General features: G+C 42.6%; 1 protein-coding gene across 3 annotated transcripts in view; it reads left to right on the forward strand.

Moving 5' to 3' along the window:
* LOC103726449 (radial spoke head 10 homolog B) overlaps positions 1-19,060 on the forward strand; it is a 64,347-nt gene that overhangs the window by 35,043 nt on the left and 10,244 nt on the right. For 2 of the 3 annotated variants that reach the window (XM_029559137.1, XM_029559138.1), the window contains exons 13-15: positions 1,341-1,420; positions 2,058-2,206; positions 8,096-8,203. In XM_029559137.1, coding sequence (XP_029414997.1) covers positions 1,341-1,420; positions 2,058-2,206; positions 8,096-8,203 — 337 coding nt within the window. Of the gene's footprint in view, positions 1-1,340; positions 1,421-2,057; positions 2,207-8,095; positions 8,204-9,224; positions 9,369-19,060 lie in introns of all 3 variants that reach the window. The other variant, XM_029559139.1, reaches the window with a different exon arrangement.

Below are 19,060 nucleotides of genomic sequence, written 5' to 3' on the forward strand. Positions count from 1 at the left end.
TAGCTCACAACTGCCTATAACTCAAGTTCTTGGGGAATGTGATGTCCTCTTCTGGCCTCTGTGGGCACCTGTACACCTGTACACATACATACATCCATAAATAAAAATAAGATAAATCTAAAAAATAAAGAAGTTAGGATCATCTTTGGCTATATAATGAATTCAAGGCCAGATTGGGCTACATGAGATCCTGTCTTTGTGTATATATAAACATATATAATATATAACATATATATGTTATATACACACTAATTTAACATATAGTGTATATACTAATCTAACATATATTACATATATAATTAGGTTTTCAGAAGTATTAAGCAGGTGGCGTTCCTGTGGACTCTTCACCCAAATTCCCCTAATGTTGACATCTTACCTAACCACAGTACATTCATCAAAAGTAAGAAATTAACACTGCTGCAGTATCCTTGAACTCAAGGCCTTGTACATGCTGAGCAGGTATTCCACCACTAAGCTGCATCCCCAGCCAGGAGTCCCCACTTTTTCCATGGCCCTTTCCAGGAGCCCACACTGCATTTTGGCCTCTATGTCTCCTCAGACTCCCCCGAGTCTGTGATGATTACCTATCCTTTGTCTTTCACAACCTTCCCATCTTAAAAAAAAGTTTGGGTATTTGGCAGAGTGTCTCATGGTTTTGGCTTGCACTGTTAAGTTTCTTCCTAATTATCCTGAGGTGCTAAATTTTGGGAGCATTACTATGGTGGTGAACTTTTGAAATCTTTTTGTGTGTGTATGGTGTATGTATGCATGTGTGTTCCTTTGTGTGAATACAGATGTGTGTGTACCACAGTATGCGTGTGTGTGTGTGTGTGTGTGTGTGTGTGTGTAGGTTAAGGAACAACCTCAGGTGTCAGTTTTCAATTTCTGCCTTGTCAGAGACAAGGTCTGTTTGTTGTTCGCTGCTGTGTAAGCCACCGGGACGGCCCACAAGCATCTGGGAACCCTTCTGTTTCCACTTCCCGTCTCTTGGTAGGATTCTGGGATTACAGACACATGCCACCACACCTGGCTTTATGTGGGTTCTGAGGATTTGAACCTAGGTCCTCATGCTTGCACTCTTCCCACTGAGCCATCTCCCAAGCTGAACTACTCTTCTTATATCATATTGGTAGCACACAATGTCAGTATGGCGCGTGATGTTAATCCTGTTCACAGATTAAAATGTTACCAGGTAGCTTTTTCTTCGGTATGTTCACTACATTTCTCTTTCTATAATCTGCATGTTGAAGTCAGTTGTTAAGTCTAGCCCACACTTCAAAAGAGGAGGATTAAGCTCCCTTTCCCAGAAGGAGGAGTAATTATGATCTTTTTAACCATAGGAATAGAAGTCCATCACTCTTTCTGTGTTTTACAAAACTCATGACTGAGAACATTCACCCACATGCCTGCCAGGTAAAAGGTAAATACAAAGACAATGGAATTCTGTTTGTTATCATTTTTATACATGTTTGCATGTATGGGCATATATGTGTGAGGTAAACATGCACATGTGTATGGAAGCCAGAGATATTGGGTGTCTTCCTCCTTTACTTTCCACTTTATTTATGAGGCAGAGTTTCTCCCTGAAGCCAGAACTCACAGAGTCAGGTAGTCTAGCTAGCCAGTTTGGCCAGGTGTTGCCTATCTGCTTCTTGAGTACTGGGATTTACAGGCAGGTCACTAGACTCAACCAGGTATGCTTGTTCTCTTTAAAGATTCACTTATTTTTATTTTATGTGTATGAGTGTTTGCCTGCATGTATGTATGTGTACCATATGTGTGCCTGCTGTACATAGATGCTAAAAGATGCTGTTGGTTCCTCTGGAGCTGGAGTTACAGGCAGTTTCGAGCTGCTAGGATGCTGGGAACTGAACTGCAGTCCTCTGCAAGGGCAGCAAGTGCTCTTAAACACTGAGTTATCTCTCCAGCCCCCTAACAGGTTTTATGTGGGTGCTAGGGATCCGAACTCTGGTCCTCGTGTTTGCACAGCAGACCTTTGTATACTGAGCCATTCCCCTAGACAGCCCTGCAGTGATTTCTGAATGTTGTAATTTTAGGTCATTTATTCAGTGAGCAACAGCGGACACTCTACTCAATGAATTATATTGGTAAGTCCTGGGAGATCTACACAGTCTACTGCAGGCCAAATGAAACCCCGCCCCAAGAGCTTACAATGAAGATGAGGTATTTCCTTTGGATGTTGAAAGTAAGTTTAAAGACTCTCAGGTTTGATGTTGTCTTTATATGAATAGGCATTTTAATTAAAGAAAACCATGATATATAAATAATGAGAATATCTGTGGTGACTTCACAGTCATCGAATTCTTCCTTTGACAGCAAATGGTCTTTGATAGCAGGAGGCAAAGGAACAGGGATGCTTGCCAATGTGCTCAAACAGGAGAAAGGATGACCTAAACCCTACGGTGTCTTCACTTCTGCAGACATAGTCACGGAAAAGATGAGAGATTGCGTGCGTGTGTGTGTGTGTGTGTGTGTGTGTGTGTATGTGTGTGTATGTGTGTGTCATAGCACATGTGTGGAGGTCGAGGACGACTTATGGGAATTATCTCTCTTCTTCCACCATGTGGGTCCTGGAGGTCAAACTCAGGTCATCAGGCTTGGCAGTAAGCACTTTTAACCCCCTGAGCCATCTTGCCAGCCCTAAATGTCATTTTTTAAAATTATTGTTCATTAGAGGTGGGATGTAGCTTAGTGGTAATACATTTGCCTGGCATACACAAGCCCTGGGTTCAATTCCTAACACTACAAAAAATTATTACTAGGAAAACTATTTTAAAAAGTATTAATTTTGCTGGGTGTTGTGGCTCACACCTTTAATCCCAGCACTCAGGAGGCAGAGACAGGTAGATCTCTGTTAGATCAAAGTCAGCCTCGTTTACATAACAAGTTCCAGGCCAGCTGGGACTACAGGGAGACCCTGTCTCAAAAAACAAACAAAGGATTAGTTTGAACCAGGTGTGGTGGTATGAACGAGGTGTGGTGGTATACACCTTTCATCTCAGCATGTGGGAGATTGAGGCAGGAGGATCAGTTCAAGGCCATCTTGGGCTACCTAGTGAGAACTGCTGAAGGAGAGTGCCCCTCAGACCCCCTCCCTGTCCTCTGAGAAAGAGCAGCCCTCTGTCTGACTCTGGAAATCCCCTAGATCTTTCGAACCCCTTCCTGGTACATCTGTTTATGTTCTATGGAAATGTTCTGGGGCAGAAGAGGAAGAATATTCTGCCCCAGGTAAGCTAGCCAGTGGCTGCATAGGTTAAGGCTCTGGAAATCAGCCCTAGATTGTTCAAACCCTTTCCTGGTACATCTGTTTATGGTTTCCATAGAAATCCCCTGCTCTGCAGTTTTTATGCTTACAGACCCTGTGTTTCCATGGCTCTGTGTTGCAGTGCAGCTCCCGAGCCTGCCTGCGTCCCCGGCTGGTCAGTTTCAATAAAGCAGTTAAGTTTTCCTGAGTCTCAGTGTCCGAGTGGTCAATTCAGGGAATTTTTTGGACCCCGAACACTGCAAAATGCCCAAGTTGTTAATTTGAAAAATTTATAAAACATTCTCAAACTGACTATTGCTAGTTTTGTTCCACGATACTTTTAATTGGTACTTGTGGGAATACAAACAATGAAACTGAAATAATTGAATATAGAGTACTTCAAAGCTTTAACAGAATTTTATGTATATAAAACTGACAATAACCTAGTGTCTAAATATGGAAAATGTGTTTTTAAAAGTATTTGATGCAAAAAAAACCCAACCAAACAAAAAAACACAAAGCCAGGCATGGTGGTGCACACCTTTGATCTCAGCATTTGAGAGGCAGAGGCAGGTGGATCTCTTTGAGTTCAAGGCTAGCCTGGTCTACATAGTGAGTTCCAGGCCAGCTGGGTATACAGGGAGACCCTGTCTCAAAAACACCAAAAAAAAAAAAAAAAGTACGTGCTGCATGGAGAGATGGCTCAATGGTTAAGAATATGTACTGCTCTTGCAGAAGATCTGAGTTTGGTTTCTAGCATTCATGTCAAGTGACTCACAACCACCTGTCTGTAACTCCAGATACAGGGAATCCAATGCCGTCTTTTAGACTCCATGGGTGCCCACAGCCACATGGCAGACACACAAACACATAAAAATGAAATAAGTCTTTTCTGTAAGTATGTGATTTGGGCTGGTGAGATGGCTCAACAGTTAAGAACACTGGCTGCTCTTGAAGTTTGGTTCCCAGCACCCACTGGCAGCTAACAACTGTCTGAAGCAGTTCCAGGGAATTTGATGCTCTCTTCTGGCCTCTTTGGGAATTGCACAACACAGGTGCATTTACAGATATGTAGGTAAAACACTCATACACAAAGTAAAAATAAATAATTTTTTAAGATTTGAGAAATGGAATATTATATAGCTGTTAATTTGTTTTCTTCATGCCATTTATTACTGAAGAAACAGTGTCATTTGTCCTTGCAAAGGTCAGACATCCTGGTCTTGATCAACTGCATCCTCATGTTGGTGTTTGACGTGTTCTTATCCCCACAATCCACGAGAGTGCCAGTCAGAGCTAGAGACTTTATTAGATTCAGATGTTGTGTCTTCTGGCAAAAGCCAGCAGTGGTTATGCATTTTTCCCAATATGTTTCCTTTTAGTGGTGCTGGGATTGATGTGGCATCAGTCTGATCCTTTATGCTTTTCCACAAACTGTCACTAGTGGCCTTAGCAGTAGTCATTCAATAGCTAGCATTCATTATTTCACTAGAGACAGTACAATGATAATTTTCAAGATCTACCTTTTTTTTAATTTTTAATTTTGTGTGGGGGGGGGTGTGTGCCCTCAGAGGCTAGAAAAAGGTAACAGGTCCCCTGGATCTAGAGTTATAGGTGGTTGTGACTCTCCATGTGGGTACTGGGAACTAAATGCAAGTCCTCTGCAAGAGTAGCAAGTTCTCTTAAATGCTGAGCCATGTCTCCTCAGCCTCCTTCATATTATCTGTGAGAATTATTTACCATTTAATATTTATGTATTTTATGTGTATGGATTTGTGCCCAAGTGCATGTGTGTATACCATGTGAATGCATTGCCTGTGGAGGCCAGAAGAGGTTTTCTGGAGTCCCTGGACCTGGAGTCACAGAGTAACTATAACTGGAGGACAGTTGAAAGTCACCATGTGGGTGCTGGGAACCAAAACCAGGTTCTCTGCAAGAGCAACAAATACTCTTAACTGCTGAGCCTTCCCTTCAGTTCTCTTCTGTGAAAATTATTTAAAGATAGACTTAACCTCATCGTTCATTTGAGTATTCTGAAATACAGTTCATACAAGAAAGAAGGGACAGATGCTCAATTGTTCCTTTTATCAATTTTTATAATGAGTTGATATCCTAGTCATTTTAAAATTAATTTAATTTTTTTTCAAGACAAGGTCTCTCTGTAGTTCTGACTGGCCTGGCACTCACTATGTAGATCAGGCTGGACTCCATCTCATAGAGATCCACTGACCTCTGCCTCTTTAATGCTGGGTTTAGAGGTGTATGCCACCTCACCTGGCAAGTTGTGGTGCGTGTGTGTGTGTGTGTGTGTGTGTGTGTGTGTGTGTGTACAGGGGCATACATGTGGAGGTCAGAGGACAACAAGACTCAAGACTCAGTTCTCTCCATCTACCTTGGGTCCAGGTATCAAACTCAGATCTTCAGGCTTGTAAGGCAAATGCTTTTATCCAGTGAGCCATCTTGTGTGCCCTGATAGCCTAGTAATTTAGTAATTCTTCAAAGATTTCTTTTTTGTTATTTGTTTCTGTTGCCATTGTTCTTGTTGCTTGAAACAGAATCTTACTGTGTAGCTAGCCTAGGCTGGCCTGGCACTCAGAATATATGCCACATGCTGCCCTTGAACTCACAGTGATCCTTCTGCCTCAGCCTCATGAGTGCTGGGATTACAGGTGTGAGTGATCAAGACCAGCTTGTTTTCCTCCTCCTCTTTTTTCTTTCTTTGCTTTTGAGACAAGGTCTCTTGTAGTCCAGGTTGGCCTTGAATTCCTGATCCTCCCTCCTCAGCTTCCTAAATGCTAGGATTACAGGATTATACCACCATGCCTGGTTTTCTTTTCTTTTTTTAAATGTCAGTGCAAAGGATGGAACCCAGGGCCTTGCACAAGCTAGGAAGTGCTCTCCCCCTTCCCCTTCCCCTTCCCCTTCCTCTTTTTAATACTCATTCTTTCTACTTTATTTTTTAATACTTTTATTTATTATTTTTATTTTATGTGTATTAGTGTATTGCCTATATGTATGTACGTGCACCTATGTCATACAATGCCCATAGAGGTCAGAGGGTATTGGATTCCTCTGGAACTGTAGTTACAGACCGTTGTTAGCTACCATGTAGGTGCCAGTGCTCTTAACTGCTGAGCCATCTTTCCAGTCCCTCTTTCTACTTTGAAAAAATATTTATTTATTTATATTTTTTATGTGTACAAGTGTTTTGCCTGCACACACACACACACACACACACACACACACACACACACAAAGTGCAGGTGGCCACTGAGGCCATTGAGTCCCCTTGGAGCTGGGGTTACAGGCAGCTGCAGCTGTGAGCTGCCCAGTGCGGGTGCTAGGAACTGAACTTAGGTCCTCTGCAAGAGCAGTGTGTGCTCTAACTGCTGAGCCAGCTCTCCTGTACCCATTGGTTTGTTTTTGACATGGATGTAATTTACCCACTGCAGAAATGAGTGACTTAGAGGAGGAAGGCTGCATGGTATTTTTCTTTGTTCTTTTATGTTGCTCTTGTTTCCTTCAAGTCCTGTGTTTTGGTTATCACTCACACACAGGAATGCAGCACTGTAAAGTACATTGCAGCTCTTTGCGGAGGGTGGCATTTGTCAGTGAACTGATTTTGCTGTAGAGGCGTCAGCCAGGAAACCACTCCACTGCGAGCTGTGAGCACAGACACACCTTTTCCTCCTGGCTGTTCAGTTTTCCAAGCCAGGACTGCTTCCAGCCAGGTCCTGTACGGGACATGAATCAGGTTCACTTGGGTCTTGGAACAGTGAAGGGTGGGGTGGGCATGGGAGCAGGGCTTTCCTCAAGGCCCACTTCCACTCAGCCCTTCTTTTCAGCAAAGCACAATGATTTCGGGGAACCAAGTGTTATCCTGGCCACGTTCTGTGGGTCAGTCTGTCAAGAGCAAAGCTTCAGTATTAAAAGGGCTGCAGGCGCCCTCAGCAGTCTTTTTGTGCTCAGCCCGACCCTGGCGCCTCTGCTTGCCAGGCTTGTGCTCAGTGGCAGCCCACTCCCCGACTCCTGTTCCTTTCTTCATCTGTGTACTCTCCAGCCCATGGAAGTATATTGGCACTTCATACCTGGATCATCTACTTTCCTCTTTTCACCATCCTGTTTGTGTAAAAATGATGCTTTGTCTAGTTTAGAGGAAAGATCTACAGGGACAAATACAAATAGCAGTATTAGTTGTTCGTGTGTGTGTGCATGTGAGTAAAGATACCTGTGGATGCCAGAAGGCATCAGCCTCCCTGGAGCTGGAGTTACAGACAGCTGTGAGCCATCCAACATGGGTGCTGGGAATTGAACCTGGTCCTTTAAAAGAGCAGTGTCTGTTCTTAACCATTGAACCATCTCTTCAGCGCTCCATCTTATTTTTTGAGTCAGGCTTTCTCACTGAACATGGAGTATGATTAGGCTAGACTGACTAGCCAGCAAGCCCCAGGGATCCACCTGTCTCTACCTCCCCAGTGCTGGGATTATAGGCGTTTGCTGCTTACCCAACTTTTTACTCAGGTGCTGGGGATAGAACTCAGGTCCTCAGGTTTGCTATGTAAGTGTGTTACCAACTGAGCCATCTCCCCAGCCCCCCAAAATGGTTCTTACTTCAAAATCTTGCCCAGTCTGGCCTCAAACTTGCAATTCTTCTACCTCAACCTCCCTGGTGCTGGGATTATAGGAGTGTGCTACCATGCCCAGTTCTAAAATAATTTGTCTTTAAGATACTGACTCCAGACACATTTGTTAAAGTATTATGTCACTGTCATTGACATTGAAATATATACTTATTTGCCATGGTTGGTGGGTTGTTGTTTTTTTTTACAGGACTTCAGAATGATAAATAAAGACTTAAGTGCAACCAAGTTTATGACAGTGATAGCAGAAGACAGTCCTTTTGTATATGATGTAACTGACAGCAACTTTGAACTTGAGGTTAGTGAAGTGTTGCTATAAATCCATCTTAAGTTTATGTTTCTTATGTTTGTGTTTTATGTTTACAAAAATCAATATGTATCTTCATGTGCTTATATATAAATATTCATAAAGCATATATGAATACACACACATATATATACAATTGCATTTTAAAAACTGGAGATAAGCTGGGCATGGTGATGCATGAATTTAATCCCAGCACTTGGGAGGCAGAGGCAGGTGGATCTCTATGAGATTGAGGCCAGCCTGGTCTACATAGCAAGTTCCAGGCCAGCTGGAGCTACAGGGAGTTTCTGTCAATCAATCAATCAATCAATCAATAAATAAATAAATAAATAAATAAATAAATAATAAATTTTACAGGGGCTGGAGAGATGGCGAGGACCCAGGTTCAATTCCCAGCACCTACATGGTGGCTAACAACAGTACATAACTCCAGTTACAGGGGAATTTGACACCCTCTTCTGACCTTTGAGGGCACTGCACGACATGACACAGATGCACTTACATACGAAAGGCAATATACTCATACACATAAAATAGAAACAATAAATAAAATAAAAATAAAATTTACAAACAGATATCAATATTAGAAAGGGACTGGGGAGATGATTCAGTTGATAAAGTACTTGCTGTACAAGCATGAGGACCAGAGTTTGACCCCAGAACCCATGTAAAGAAGCTAGGTCTGGTGGTTGCTGTTTGTAATCCCAGCACTGGGGAGGCAGAGACAGGAAGATCCCTGGGGCTTGCTGGTCAGCCAGTCTAGCCAAATTAGTGAGCTTGGAGTTCGGTGAGAGACCCTTTCTCAAAAAATAAGGTGGAAAGTAATAGAGAAAGACACCCAATGTAGACCTCTGTCCTTCATGCACATATATGTGCATCTGCACATGTGTATGCACACACACACACAAGAAATAATGACTGAATAAGACATGGCCACCAGGTCATCTGCTGATGCATCTCTACGTGTGTCAGAGTGAATGAGGCCCCATCCCATGCTCTCTTATCTTTTCAGCTGGTTTTCCTGGAGTTCTTTGAAGCTCTCTTATGTTTCTCAGTGTGCTGTGTTTTTGACCAAATGACTAGCTCCTATTTAAAAGTTCCATATGGCGACATTACTGGAAACAGATATGACAGTATTCACACAATAATAAACCAGGTAATGGACAATATGGTAGAGTTATGCAAGGGATGATTTCGTTCTGAGGAGGTTCAACTTTCATCGAAACTGTCTTGGGCCTTTATTATACTGCCAAGAAATAGCTGAAGACGTGAGAAAAATGCAGTGTCTTCACATGTTAAAAGGAGTACATGGTTTGTTGTTGTTTTTTAAGTCAAAGAAAATATATTTCCTGGCCATGACCATATAATATCATGGAAACACTGTAATGAGGGTCAATATGAAAACTGACTGGACAGATTAGAAAATCTGAGGTATGTTATTATGAATGCTTTGTTATGTGTGTCTACTGTCTGTAAAAGAGTGGAAAGCCCAGCCCAGAGCAAAGATGTCAAGGAACAGTTTCTAAGTACTCAGCAGGCCGCTGAGACATTCACTTAGAGCCACTGAGCCCTGGCTGATCTGGAACTCACAGTGTAAATAGGCTGACTTCGATCTCAGAGATCTGCCTGCCTCTGCCTCCTGAGTGTTAGATTAAAGGTGTTAGATTAAAGGAGTGTTAGATTAAAGGTTAGATTAAAAATGTTAGATTAAAGCCTGGCTCTCCATTTTTGTTTGGTTTTTGGAGACAGGATCTCCCTGTAGCCCTAGCTGGCCTGGAACTCATTATGTAGTCCAGGTTGACTTTTGCCTGCCTCTGCCTCCTGAGTGCTAGGATTAAAGGTGTGAGCTGCCTGGCCCAGTTTGGGAGCTGTTTATATGAGGAATTTTCCCACTGTTGATCAAAGGAACAGTTCTAACCACAAATTCCTGAGATGTACTTTGAATTCCTTGTGGGGAAGCTGGGGGCTTTGTTTTCAGTGCCTGCTAGGTATGCTTCCTTTAGGTTGAGGGGATGACTGACAGCTTTCCTAAGACATTGGGGAGATATGGGTCACCACCTGGGTCTGGGGCTCTTCTTCAAGGGAAGTCAGTGTCTACCTTGAATCTGTCTATAATTTCCAGATGGCATAAATAGTGTTCATTTAACAAAATATGTGGGGCAAGCTAACCCCATTTAGCTTTAATCTGCTTTAACCTTGTTTAGCTTTAATCCCAGCATTCGGGAGGCAGAGGCAGATCTCTTGAGTTCAAGGCCAGCCTGGTCTACATAGTGAGTTCCAGGACAGTTGGGGCTACAGGGAGACCCTGTCTCAAAAAGACCAAAAAATAAATTTAAAAAATAGAATAAATAAAAAGAGAGAGTTAGCTCATAGTCCTGGAAGCTTGAGGGTTTGTATCTAACGATGGACTTCTTTCCGGCAGCCTTCGCCCTGATCACCTGTCTAATCCTGACCATTTCCCAAAGGCCCTGTCTCTAAACACCATAGTTAGATTAAGTTTCTGTACTCTTGATAATTTACAATAGAGATGAGATTTCAACATATGAAGCCTTGGGGACACTCAAACCACAGCAGATGCCATCTCATCAGCTCAGTAGTGTGGGTGTGAATATGCTGGTTGAGGGAATGTCCTCAGAACCATCTGTTCACTTCACTCCCTGTTTTCAGTGAATAGTCCATGTAGTTTCTGTGTTGTTATAGCTCAGGGGTTAGTTCCTCTTCTGCTTTTCTATAAAGTTCATGTCCTGCTCTAACCCTATCACTGCCTCCTTCTGGGATGGTATGGAAGCCCACAGAGATGGTCAGCTTAAAAAGCATCAAAGCCCAGCCTTCTCACTCAGCTCACAGCAGCTTAACACACTATAGTAACTGGGGGAGGGCAAGATGGAGTGATGATTCTTTCCAGAGCTCTGCAGATGGAGTGATTCTTTCCAGAGCTCTGCAGATGGAGTGATTCTTTCCAGAGCTCTGCAGAAGTCTCCAGTCTTGCACTGCTGAGCAGGCTGCATGCAGGTGAGAAGCTACAGGAGGCCAAAGAAAGCATCATTGCCAGAGAGGACTGGAGTCAGGACTCTCACAGGGCTGGGGTTCACTACATTCCCATTGGATAGAGAGAAGAGGCTTCATGAGGAAGGGTCCCCAAAGGCCCATGTGTTAAAAAGGCTCGATCACCAGCCATGACATCACCTTAATAAAGGAACAAAAAAAAAAAAAAAAAAAAAAAAAAAGGAGCTGGAGCAATGACTCGGCCATTAAGTGCATTGGCTGCTCTTGCAGAGGACCCAGGTTCAGTTCCTAGCACCCACATGGCAACTAACACCCATCCCTAACTCCAGTTCCCTGGGATCCAGCACCTTCTTCTGGCCTCCACGAGTACTTACGTGCAGGCAAAACACTCATATACGTAAAATAAAAATAAAACAAAACAAAATAAAAAGTTCCATCAACCTAGAATTCAATACGCAGCAAAAATACCTTTCCAAAATAAAGCTGAAGAGTGGGGACTCTAGAGCTGGGTATATCAGCACACACCTGTACATACCAACACTTGGGAGGCAGAGGCAGGGGGATCAGGAGTTCAAGGCCAGCCTCAGCTACACAGTGAGTTAGAGATCAACCTGGGCTACATGAGACCCTGTCTCAAAGAAAAAAAAAAAAGACTGAGGATCCTGGAGAGATGGAGGTTGGAAGTGGGAGGTGCCAGTAGTCAGTCTGCCTGACTGCTTGGTCACTAGTTACACCAATAGAATATGCACGATACTGCTATTTGGAACTCTGGGGTCTACTGAAGGCTTGTAACTTCTGGGGGCCTGAGAAATCCAGAGAGCAGTTTTCAGTCATCTTTCTCTCAACTTGGCAGCACTGTTAGGCAGCAGCTCGCCTGTGGTTTGTGGGTCTGTGTTCTGGTTCTTGATTTGAGCCTCTGCTCATAAAGGCCCTTGCTGCATCTCTCCCCTTTTCCAGGCCCCTCACCTCTTCCCTGAGGCCATGTCCCTTAAAGAGCCTGCACTCTTCCAGACCTCTTGCTTCCCATTTTTCAGTTTTGAGAGCTACACTAGAACATTCAGAAACAACTACAGATATGGTGGGAATTAGCGGACTCGGGAAAAATGGTAAAGGCTCAGAAAACCCCCCAAAAGACCTTAAGTAAAAACATCAGCAAATTCTGAGGAAATGGGAAAATCTGATATCCATAGGAACTACACTTTTAGGTTCAATATTTGGTTTTAAATAACAACTAAAAACCACAAGGCATACAAAGAAATGTGATTATGCCACATTCAAGGGAAAAGGGTTGCAACCCAAAGAGACTCTTTTTAAGGATAAGGTGGCAGATTTATAAGACGAAGAGTTTTAAACAGTTGTTTTAGAGATACCTAAAGCACTAAAGGAAGATACAGAGGAAGAAACACTAGATGGCTCAGTGGGTAAGGCACCAGTGCCAAGCCAGCCACCTGAGTTTGATCCTTGGGCCCACGTGGTGGAAGCAGAGAATTGACTCTGAAAGTTGTCCTCTAACCTTCATGTTTCCCCCAACAACAACAACAAAAATAAATGTAATAAAAAAAATTTTTTTAAGAGAGACATATTTACACAGTAGACATATCAAGATATAGAAAACCTTTTTAAAGTAAGAAAAAAGACAGTGAACAGAGAAGAGATAATTTGAAAAAATGACAGAAATTTAATGAAAGACATGACTATAAACTTTGGAGAACTCAAAGAGACCCACATCGTAATAACACTGCTGAAAACCAGAGAAACTGGTTTTCACTGCTGAAACCAGTGAAAGTGGTAAAATGGAGTGACTTGTCACCTGCAGGGGATATTTAGCAAGATGATTAATTTTGTACCAGAAACGTAGAAGTCCAGAAGATAATGGGGAGTAATCTCTATTCAAAAATACTAAAGGAAAGAATTGTCAAGTGAAAATTCCATATCCAAGCCAGGGAGATAGCTGAGTTGCTGAGATGGCTCAGCAGGTAAAGGTGCTTGCCACCAGACCTGGCAACCTGAGTTCAATCCCAAGGACTCACATTGAAGAAGAAAGCCAATTCCCAGAAGTTGTCCTCTGATCTCCACACACATGCTGTGGCACCCACAACCCCCCATCTCACATGCTCAAATTCAATAAATTAATTTTTCAAAATCCCACATCCAGAAAAACTGTCCTTCAAAAGTGAGAGGAAATTAAAATATCCAGAGATGAACAAAAATGTAAAGAAGGGGTTTTGTTGTCAAAAATCATGAAGGGGGCTGTCCTAGCTACTTTTTGTTCTGTGATAAAACACTGATGAAAGCCAGCTTGGAGAGGAAAGAGTTTCTTACATCCTACTCTTCCAAGTGACAGTCAATCATTGAGGGAAGTCAGGGCAGGAACCTAGAGGCAGGAACTGAAGCAGAAACCATGGAGGATCACTGCTTACTGGTTTGCTCAACTACTTTTCTTATATAGCCCAGGCCCACCTGCCTAGGGATGGTACCACCCACAGTGGGATGCGCCCTCCCACATTGATTAGCAATCAAGGAAACGCCCCACAGACATGACCACAGCCAATCTGATGGGGGAAATTCCTCATTGAGGTTACTTCTTCCAAGGTGCCTCCAATTTGTGTCATTTAACAAAAACTAACCAGCACAGGAGCCCAACAGGTGAAATGGAAAACACTAGACAGTGTATCAAAGGGTATTATATTAGTTACTTTCCTGTCCTTATGACAAAATGCCTGATAGAAACAACTTAAAGAGGAAAGGTGTGTTTTGGTTCACAGTTTCAGAGGGATTTCAGTCCATCATAGCAAGGAAGTCACTGTATGGGAGCAGCCCTGTCTGCAGTGGCAGAGCACATAGTAGCTGCCTCTTCACGTGTCATTGATCAGGAGGCAGAGCATGCAGGTCAGAACCATAAGTGTATAATCTTCAGAGGCCTGCCCCTAGTGACCTACTTCTGCCCACCAAGCCCCAATTCCTGGAGGCTCTACAGTACCCCCACAAGCATCCAAAACATGAGCCTGTGGGGGACATTTCAGGTTCAAAACACCATAAGTAGATTGCCTGATTGCTTTAAATAATCAAAATCAATCTATAAGATATCTATGGTAATTTTTTTCTATGCATCACAAGATACTATTAGCCAAATGTAGTGGCACATGCCTGTAATCCCAGCATTTGGAAGTAGAGGCAGGAGGATCAGGAGGCAAGGTGGTCCTAAGCTACATAGCGAGTTCAGGGCCTCTCTGGGCTACCATGAGACCTTGTCTCAGAAAGGAAACATTAACCTATAACCCATAGAATGGAAGAAAGTATATATCTGAGAGGCATTGAAAGACATAGAATATCTAAAACACAATAGCAAGAGGAAGGAGGTGGGGAGGAAGAGGAGGAGGAAGAGGAGGAGGAGGATTAGAATTTAAAAATGGGCAAAGGACAACTAATCACTGGGGAAATACAAGTCAAAACGACAACCAGATACTTCCTTATACCTATTAGGACAGCTACCATAAAAATAATAAAAACACAAAATAGCGTGTGAGATGGCTCAGCCTGAGGCATGAGTTCAATTCCTATAACCCTCATGGTGAAAGGAGAGAAACAACTCCCACAAGTCCTCTGGCCTGCATTCATGGCACATTTGTGTGCATATACACACAAACATATACAAAAGTTAGCGTACTTCAAACCAAACAAAAACCCCTTTGGTCTTCCTCCCTTGGAACCCCTCCCACTCTTGGGAATTCTTTCTCTTCTTTTCTTAATGTACATTTATTCTGCTTTAAAAAAAAAACCACACAAAATAACAAGAATCGTTGAGGATGTAGAGAAACACAACCCTCGAGCACCCTTAATAGGAATGTAAAATGGGGCAAACATGGAAAACAGCAACTGCACTTATAGGTATACATCCGACAGAAATGAAAGCCCTTAAAGGAGTGTTTGTACATCCATGCTCACAGCAGCAGCATTCAAAACAGCCCCAGTGTGGAAGCATCAACCAACGAATAAGCAAAATATGTTATACATATAATGGGACATCCCTTAACTCAAAACAGGAGGGAATTCTGATATACTGTGGTGACCCTGAGAACATAATGCTAAGTATAATAAGCCAGTCACAAAGGACAACACTACAGTTCCACTTGCATGGAGTACCTACAGTAGTAACAATCATCAAAAATAGGAAGTTTCCAGGGACTGGAGGGGGAGGGGAAAGAGAAGCAGACAGTTTAACAAAGTCCAGATGAAAAGTGTTCTAGAACAGATGAAGGTAATGATGTCATAATATGAATGTACACAATGCCACAGAACTCTATACTTAAAATTCCCTTAAAATTTTTTTATTTAATGTTAATGTATATGAGTGTTTTGCCTGCATGCAAGTGTGCCCATGTTGTGCAATGCCCACAGAAGCCAGAAGACGGTGTCAGATCTCCTGAAACTGGGGTTACGAGCAGTTGTTAGCTGTCTTATGAGTACTGGGAACTGAGCTGGGTCCTCTGCAAGAGCAGCCAGTGCTCTTAAACTCTGAGCCATCTCTCCAGCCCCCTTAACAATACTTGAAAAAAAATTTAATTATGTACATATGTGTATGTGTGTGTAGGTGCACATGTGTGCACATGTATGCAGGTGCCCATGACTGATCCCCTGGAACTGGAGTTAAATTGGGTGCTGGGAATCAAATGCAAATCCTCAGGAAAAGCAGTGCGTGCTCTTAAACTCCAAGCTGTCTCTCCAGCCCTACTTTAACAATATTTGAGATTTAAATTTTTCTTGACAATTTCATACACCAGCACTGTATTTATATCACTCCCCAGTACTTAAGATTTTAAAGTATTGGGGCTGGAGAGATGGCTCAACGGTTAAGAGCACTGGCTGCTCTTGCAGGGGACCCAAGTTCGAATCCCAGCACCCACATGGTGGCTAATGGCCACCTGTAATTCTGTTCCAGGGGAATCCTATGCCTTCTTCTGACCTCCGTAGGCATTGCACTATACAGGTGCATTTACACACATGCAGGCAATACACTCATAAACATAAAATTTAAAAAATACTAAATAAAATATTTTTTAAAGATTTTAAAATATTTTTGAATTGTGTGTATATATGTATGTGCATGAAGGTGCAGATACCCTCGGAGGCCAGAAGAGGGTGTGAGACCCACTAGAACTGGAGTTACCATTGGAAACTGAACGCAGGTCCTCTGCAGGGGCAGCAAGTGCTTGTAACTGCTAAGCCCCTGTTCTAGTCTGTTTTCTGTTGCTGTGATAAAACACTCTAATCAAAAGCAACTTGGGGAGGAAAGGCTTATTTCATCTTACAGTTCATTGCTGAGGGAAGTCAGAGCAGGAAGTCAAGCAAGGCAGGAAGTTGAAGCAAAATCCATGAAGGAATGCTGCTTGTTGGCTTGCTCCAGGGCTGATGCTTAGCCAGCTTCTTCATACATCCCAGGTCCCTCAGAGATCTGACTCCCTCAGATAACTCTGGGCTGTGTCAAGCTGACAGCTAAAGCTAACTAGGACACCATCTCCCAGCACTCCAAGATGTTTTCAGAACCATACTGCCTTTTATGGATAGCAATACAGTTTACATATTAAATAACAGAATAGAATAATTCAATAGTTTTAGACAGAAGAAAAAAGGGAAAGAATTCAGATTACAAACCTCCTCCCTCCAAACAAATTTTGTAAGTGGGTCAGTGCAATCATTGTATTTGACTAGTCATGTCTAATTCCTGTTCCACCAATGGTCAATAAAATTAAAAAGAAAGCCCAACTTTCACAATCCCTGCCTCAAAGAAATAACAGAGTAGATTCTAATGGAATGCAAAAATATTTCTTCCTAGCCGTTGTGGTGGCGCACGCCTTTAATCCTAGCACTTGGGAGGCAGAGGCAGGTGGATCTCTGAGTTCAAGTCCAGCCTGGTCTACATAGTGAGTTCCAGTACAGCTGGGGCTACAGGGAGACCCTGTCTCAAAAAGAACCCCCCCCGCTATATATATATATTTCTTCCTATTTCATTGCCCAGAAAGTTGAATTCACATATCTACCACATGCCTCGTCAAGATGTTAATTTTTAAGTTATTTTTGTTGTTGTTGTTGAGGTTGAGACAGGGTCTCCCTGTAGCCACAGCTGGCTTGGTACTCACTATGTAGACCAGGCTGGCCTTGATTTCAGAGATCTGCCTCCCAAGAGCTCAGATTAAAGGCGTGTGCCATCACGCCTTATGTTATGTTTATTTAATAGTGAAGCATAAAGGAATGAGGATGAAATAAAGACTTCAGACATGCAAAAGCGAAAGAATTCATGATCACACAACCAGCCCATACAAGGAAGATTAAATAAAGTCCTTCAAGCAAAACGAAAATGTTACCAGATGGAAATAGCTATTGAAAGGATGAAGAGCACTAGAAATAGTGACTCTGTGGAGAATGAGAATAGCTTCAAGCCTCCAACAGACAGCCTTTGGTGACACTTTATATCCAAATTTATCACACACAGTAAAGGATATTACCAGGGACAGAGTATCATTTTATAGTGATAAAGAAGTCAACTAAGTAAAAGAAAATCCTGAATGCGTATTCACATTATGAAAGAGCATTAAAATGCATGCAAAAAGTGGAGATTAAAAATTTAAAAAGGTAACCCTGGGCTGGGGATGTTGTTCCATTGGTAGAGTGCTTGCCTAGCATGCACAAAGCCTTGGGTTCCATCCCTGGCATCACATAAACCCAACATAGTGGCACATGCCTATAATCCCAGTACTCAGGAGGTGGGGGCAGGAAGATCAGAAGTTCAAGGTCGATGTTGGCTACAGAGCAAGTTTTAGGCCAGCCTGGGCTACCTGAGGAGGGAGGGAAGAGGGAAGGGAGGGAGGGAGGGAGGGAGGGATGAAGGAAGGAAGGAAGGAAGGAAGGAAGGAAGGAAGGAAGGAAGGAAGGAAGGGGAAAGAAAGACAAGAGAGCTGGGGAGGAAAGAAGGTGGGGGAGGGACAAATCCACAACTTTAGTTCAAATTTAATCCTGTTCTTAGGAATTATTAATAACAGAACACTAGATAGGAAGTCAGTGAGCATATAGATTTGAATAACAGTATTAAGCAATTTTGTCTAAAATGACAGAAGCAAATTTCACGTTGTTTTCCAGTGTACATGAAACATTTACTAAGACAGATCAGATCCTGGGTTGTAAAACAAGTCCAGCAGCCAATATGTATAGCTGACCCACTGAGATGACCCAATCATGCCATATATGCACAAGAAAAGAACTCATGATACACAAAACAACATGAATGAATCTCAAATTAATCATGCTGGGGAAAAGAATCCAGGCACAAAAAGGGCACATAGCTGGGGATGTGACTCAGTTGATAGAGTCTTGCCTAGCATGCACAAAACCCTGAATTCAATCATCCCCAGCACCACATAAGCCGGGCTTGATGATACCTATAATCCCATTACTCAGGAGATGTAGGCAGGAGGAGCAGGAGTTCAGGGTTATCCTCTACTACATATTGAGTCCAAGGCCAGCCTGTACTATATGCCACCCTGTCTCAAAAAAAAAAGAGGCACATATTGTATGATCACATTTATATAAACTTCTAGAATGTGCAAAGTAATGTGTAATGAAGGAAAGCAGATTAGGTGTTGCCTGGGAATGGGAAGATGAATGGAATTGAAGATGAATGGGGGGAGGGAAGTTGGATGTAATAAGTATCTTCACCTCTTGTCTAAGATGATGTTTCATGGGTGTTAATATAAGCTCACCATGTGCTTACTGTACATCAATGATACCTCATTAAAGAAGAGCATGTGTGTGTGTGTGTGTGTGTGTGTGTGTGTGTGTGTGTGTGTG

This window comes from Nannospalax galili, unplaced genomic scaffold, assembly GCF_000622305.1.
Source record: "Nannospalax galili isolate Female #2095 unplaced genomic scaffold, S.galili_v1.0 scaffold809, whole genome shotgun sequence".
NCBI classification, from domain to species: Eukaryota; Metazoa; Chordata; class Mammalia; order Rodentia; family Spalacidae; genus Nannospalax; species Nannospalax galili.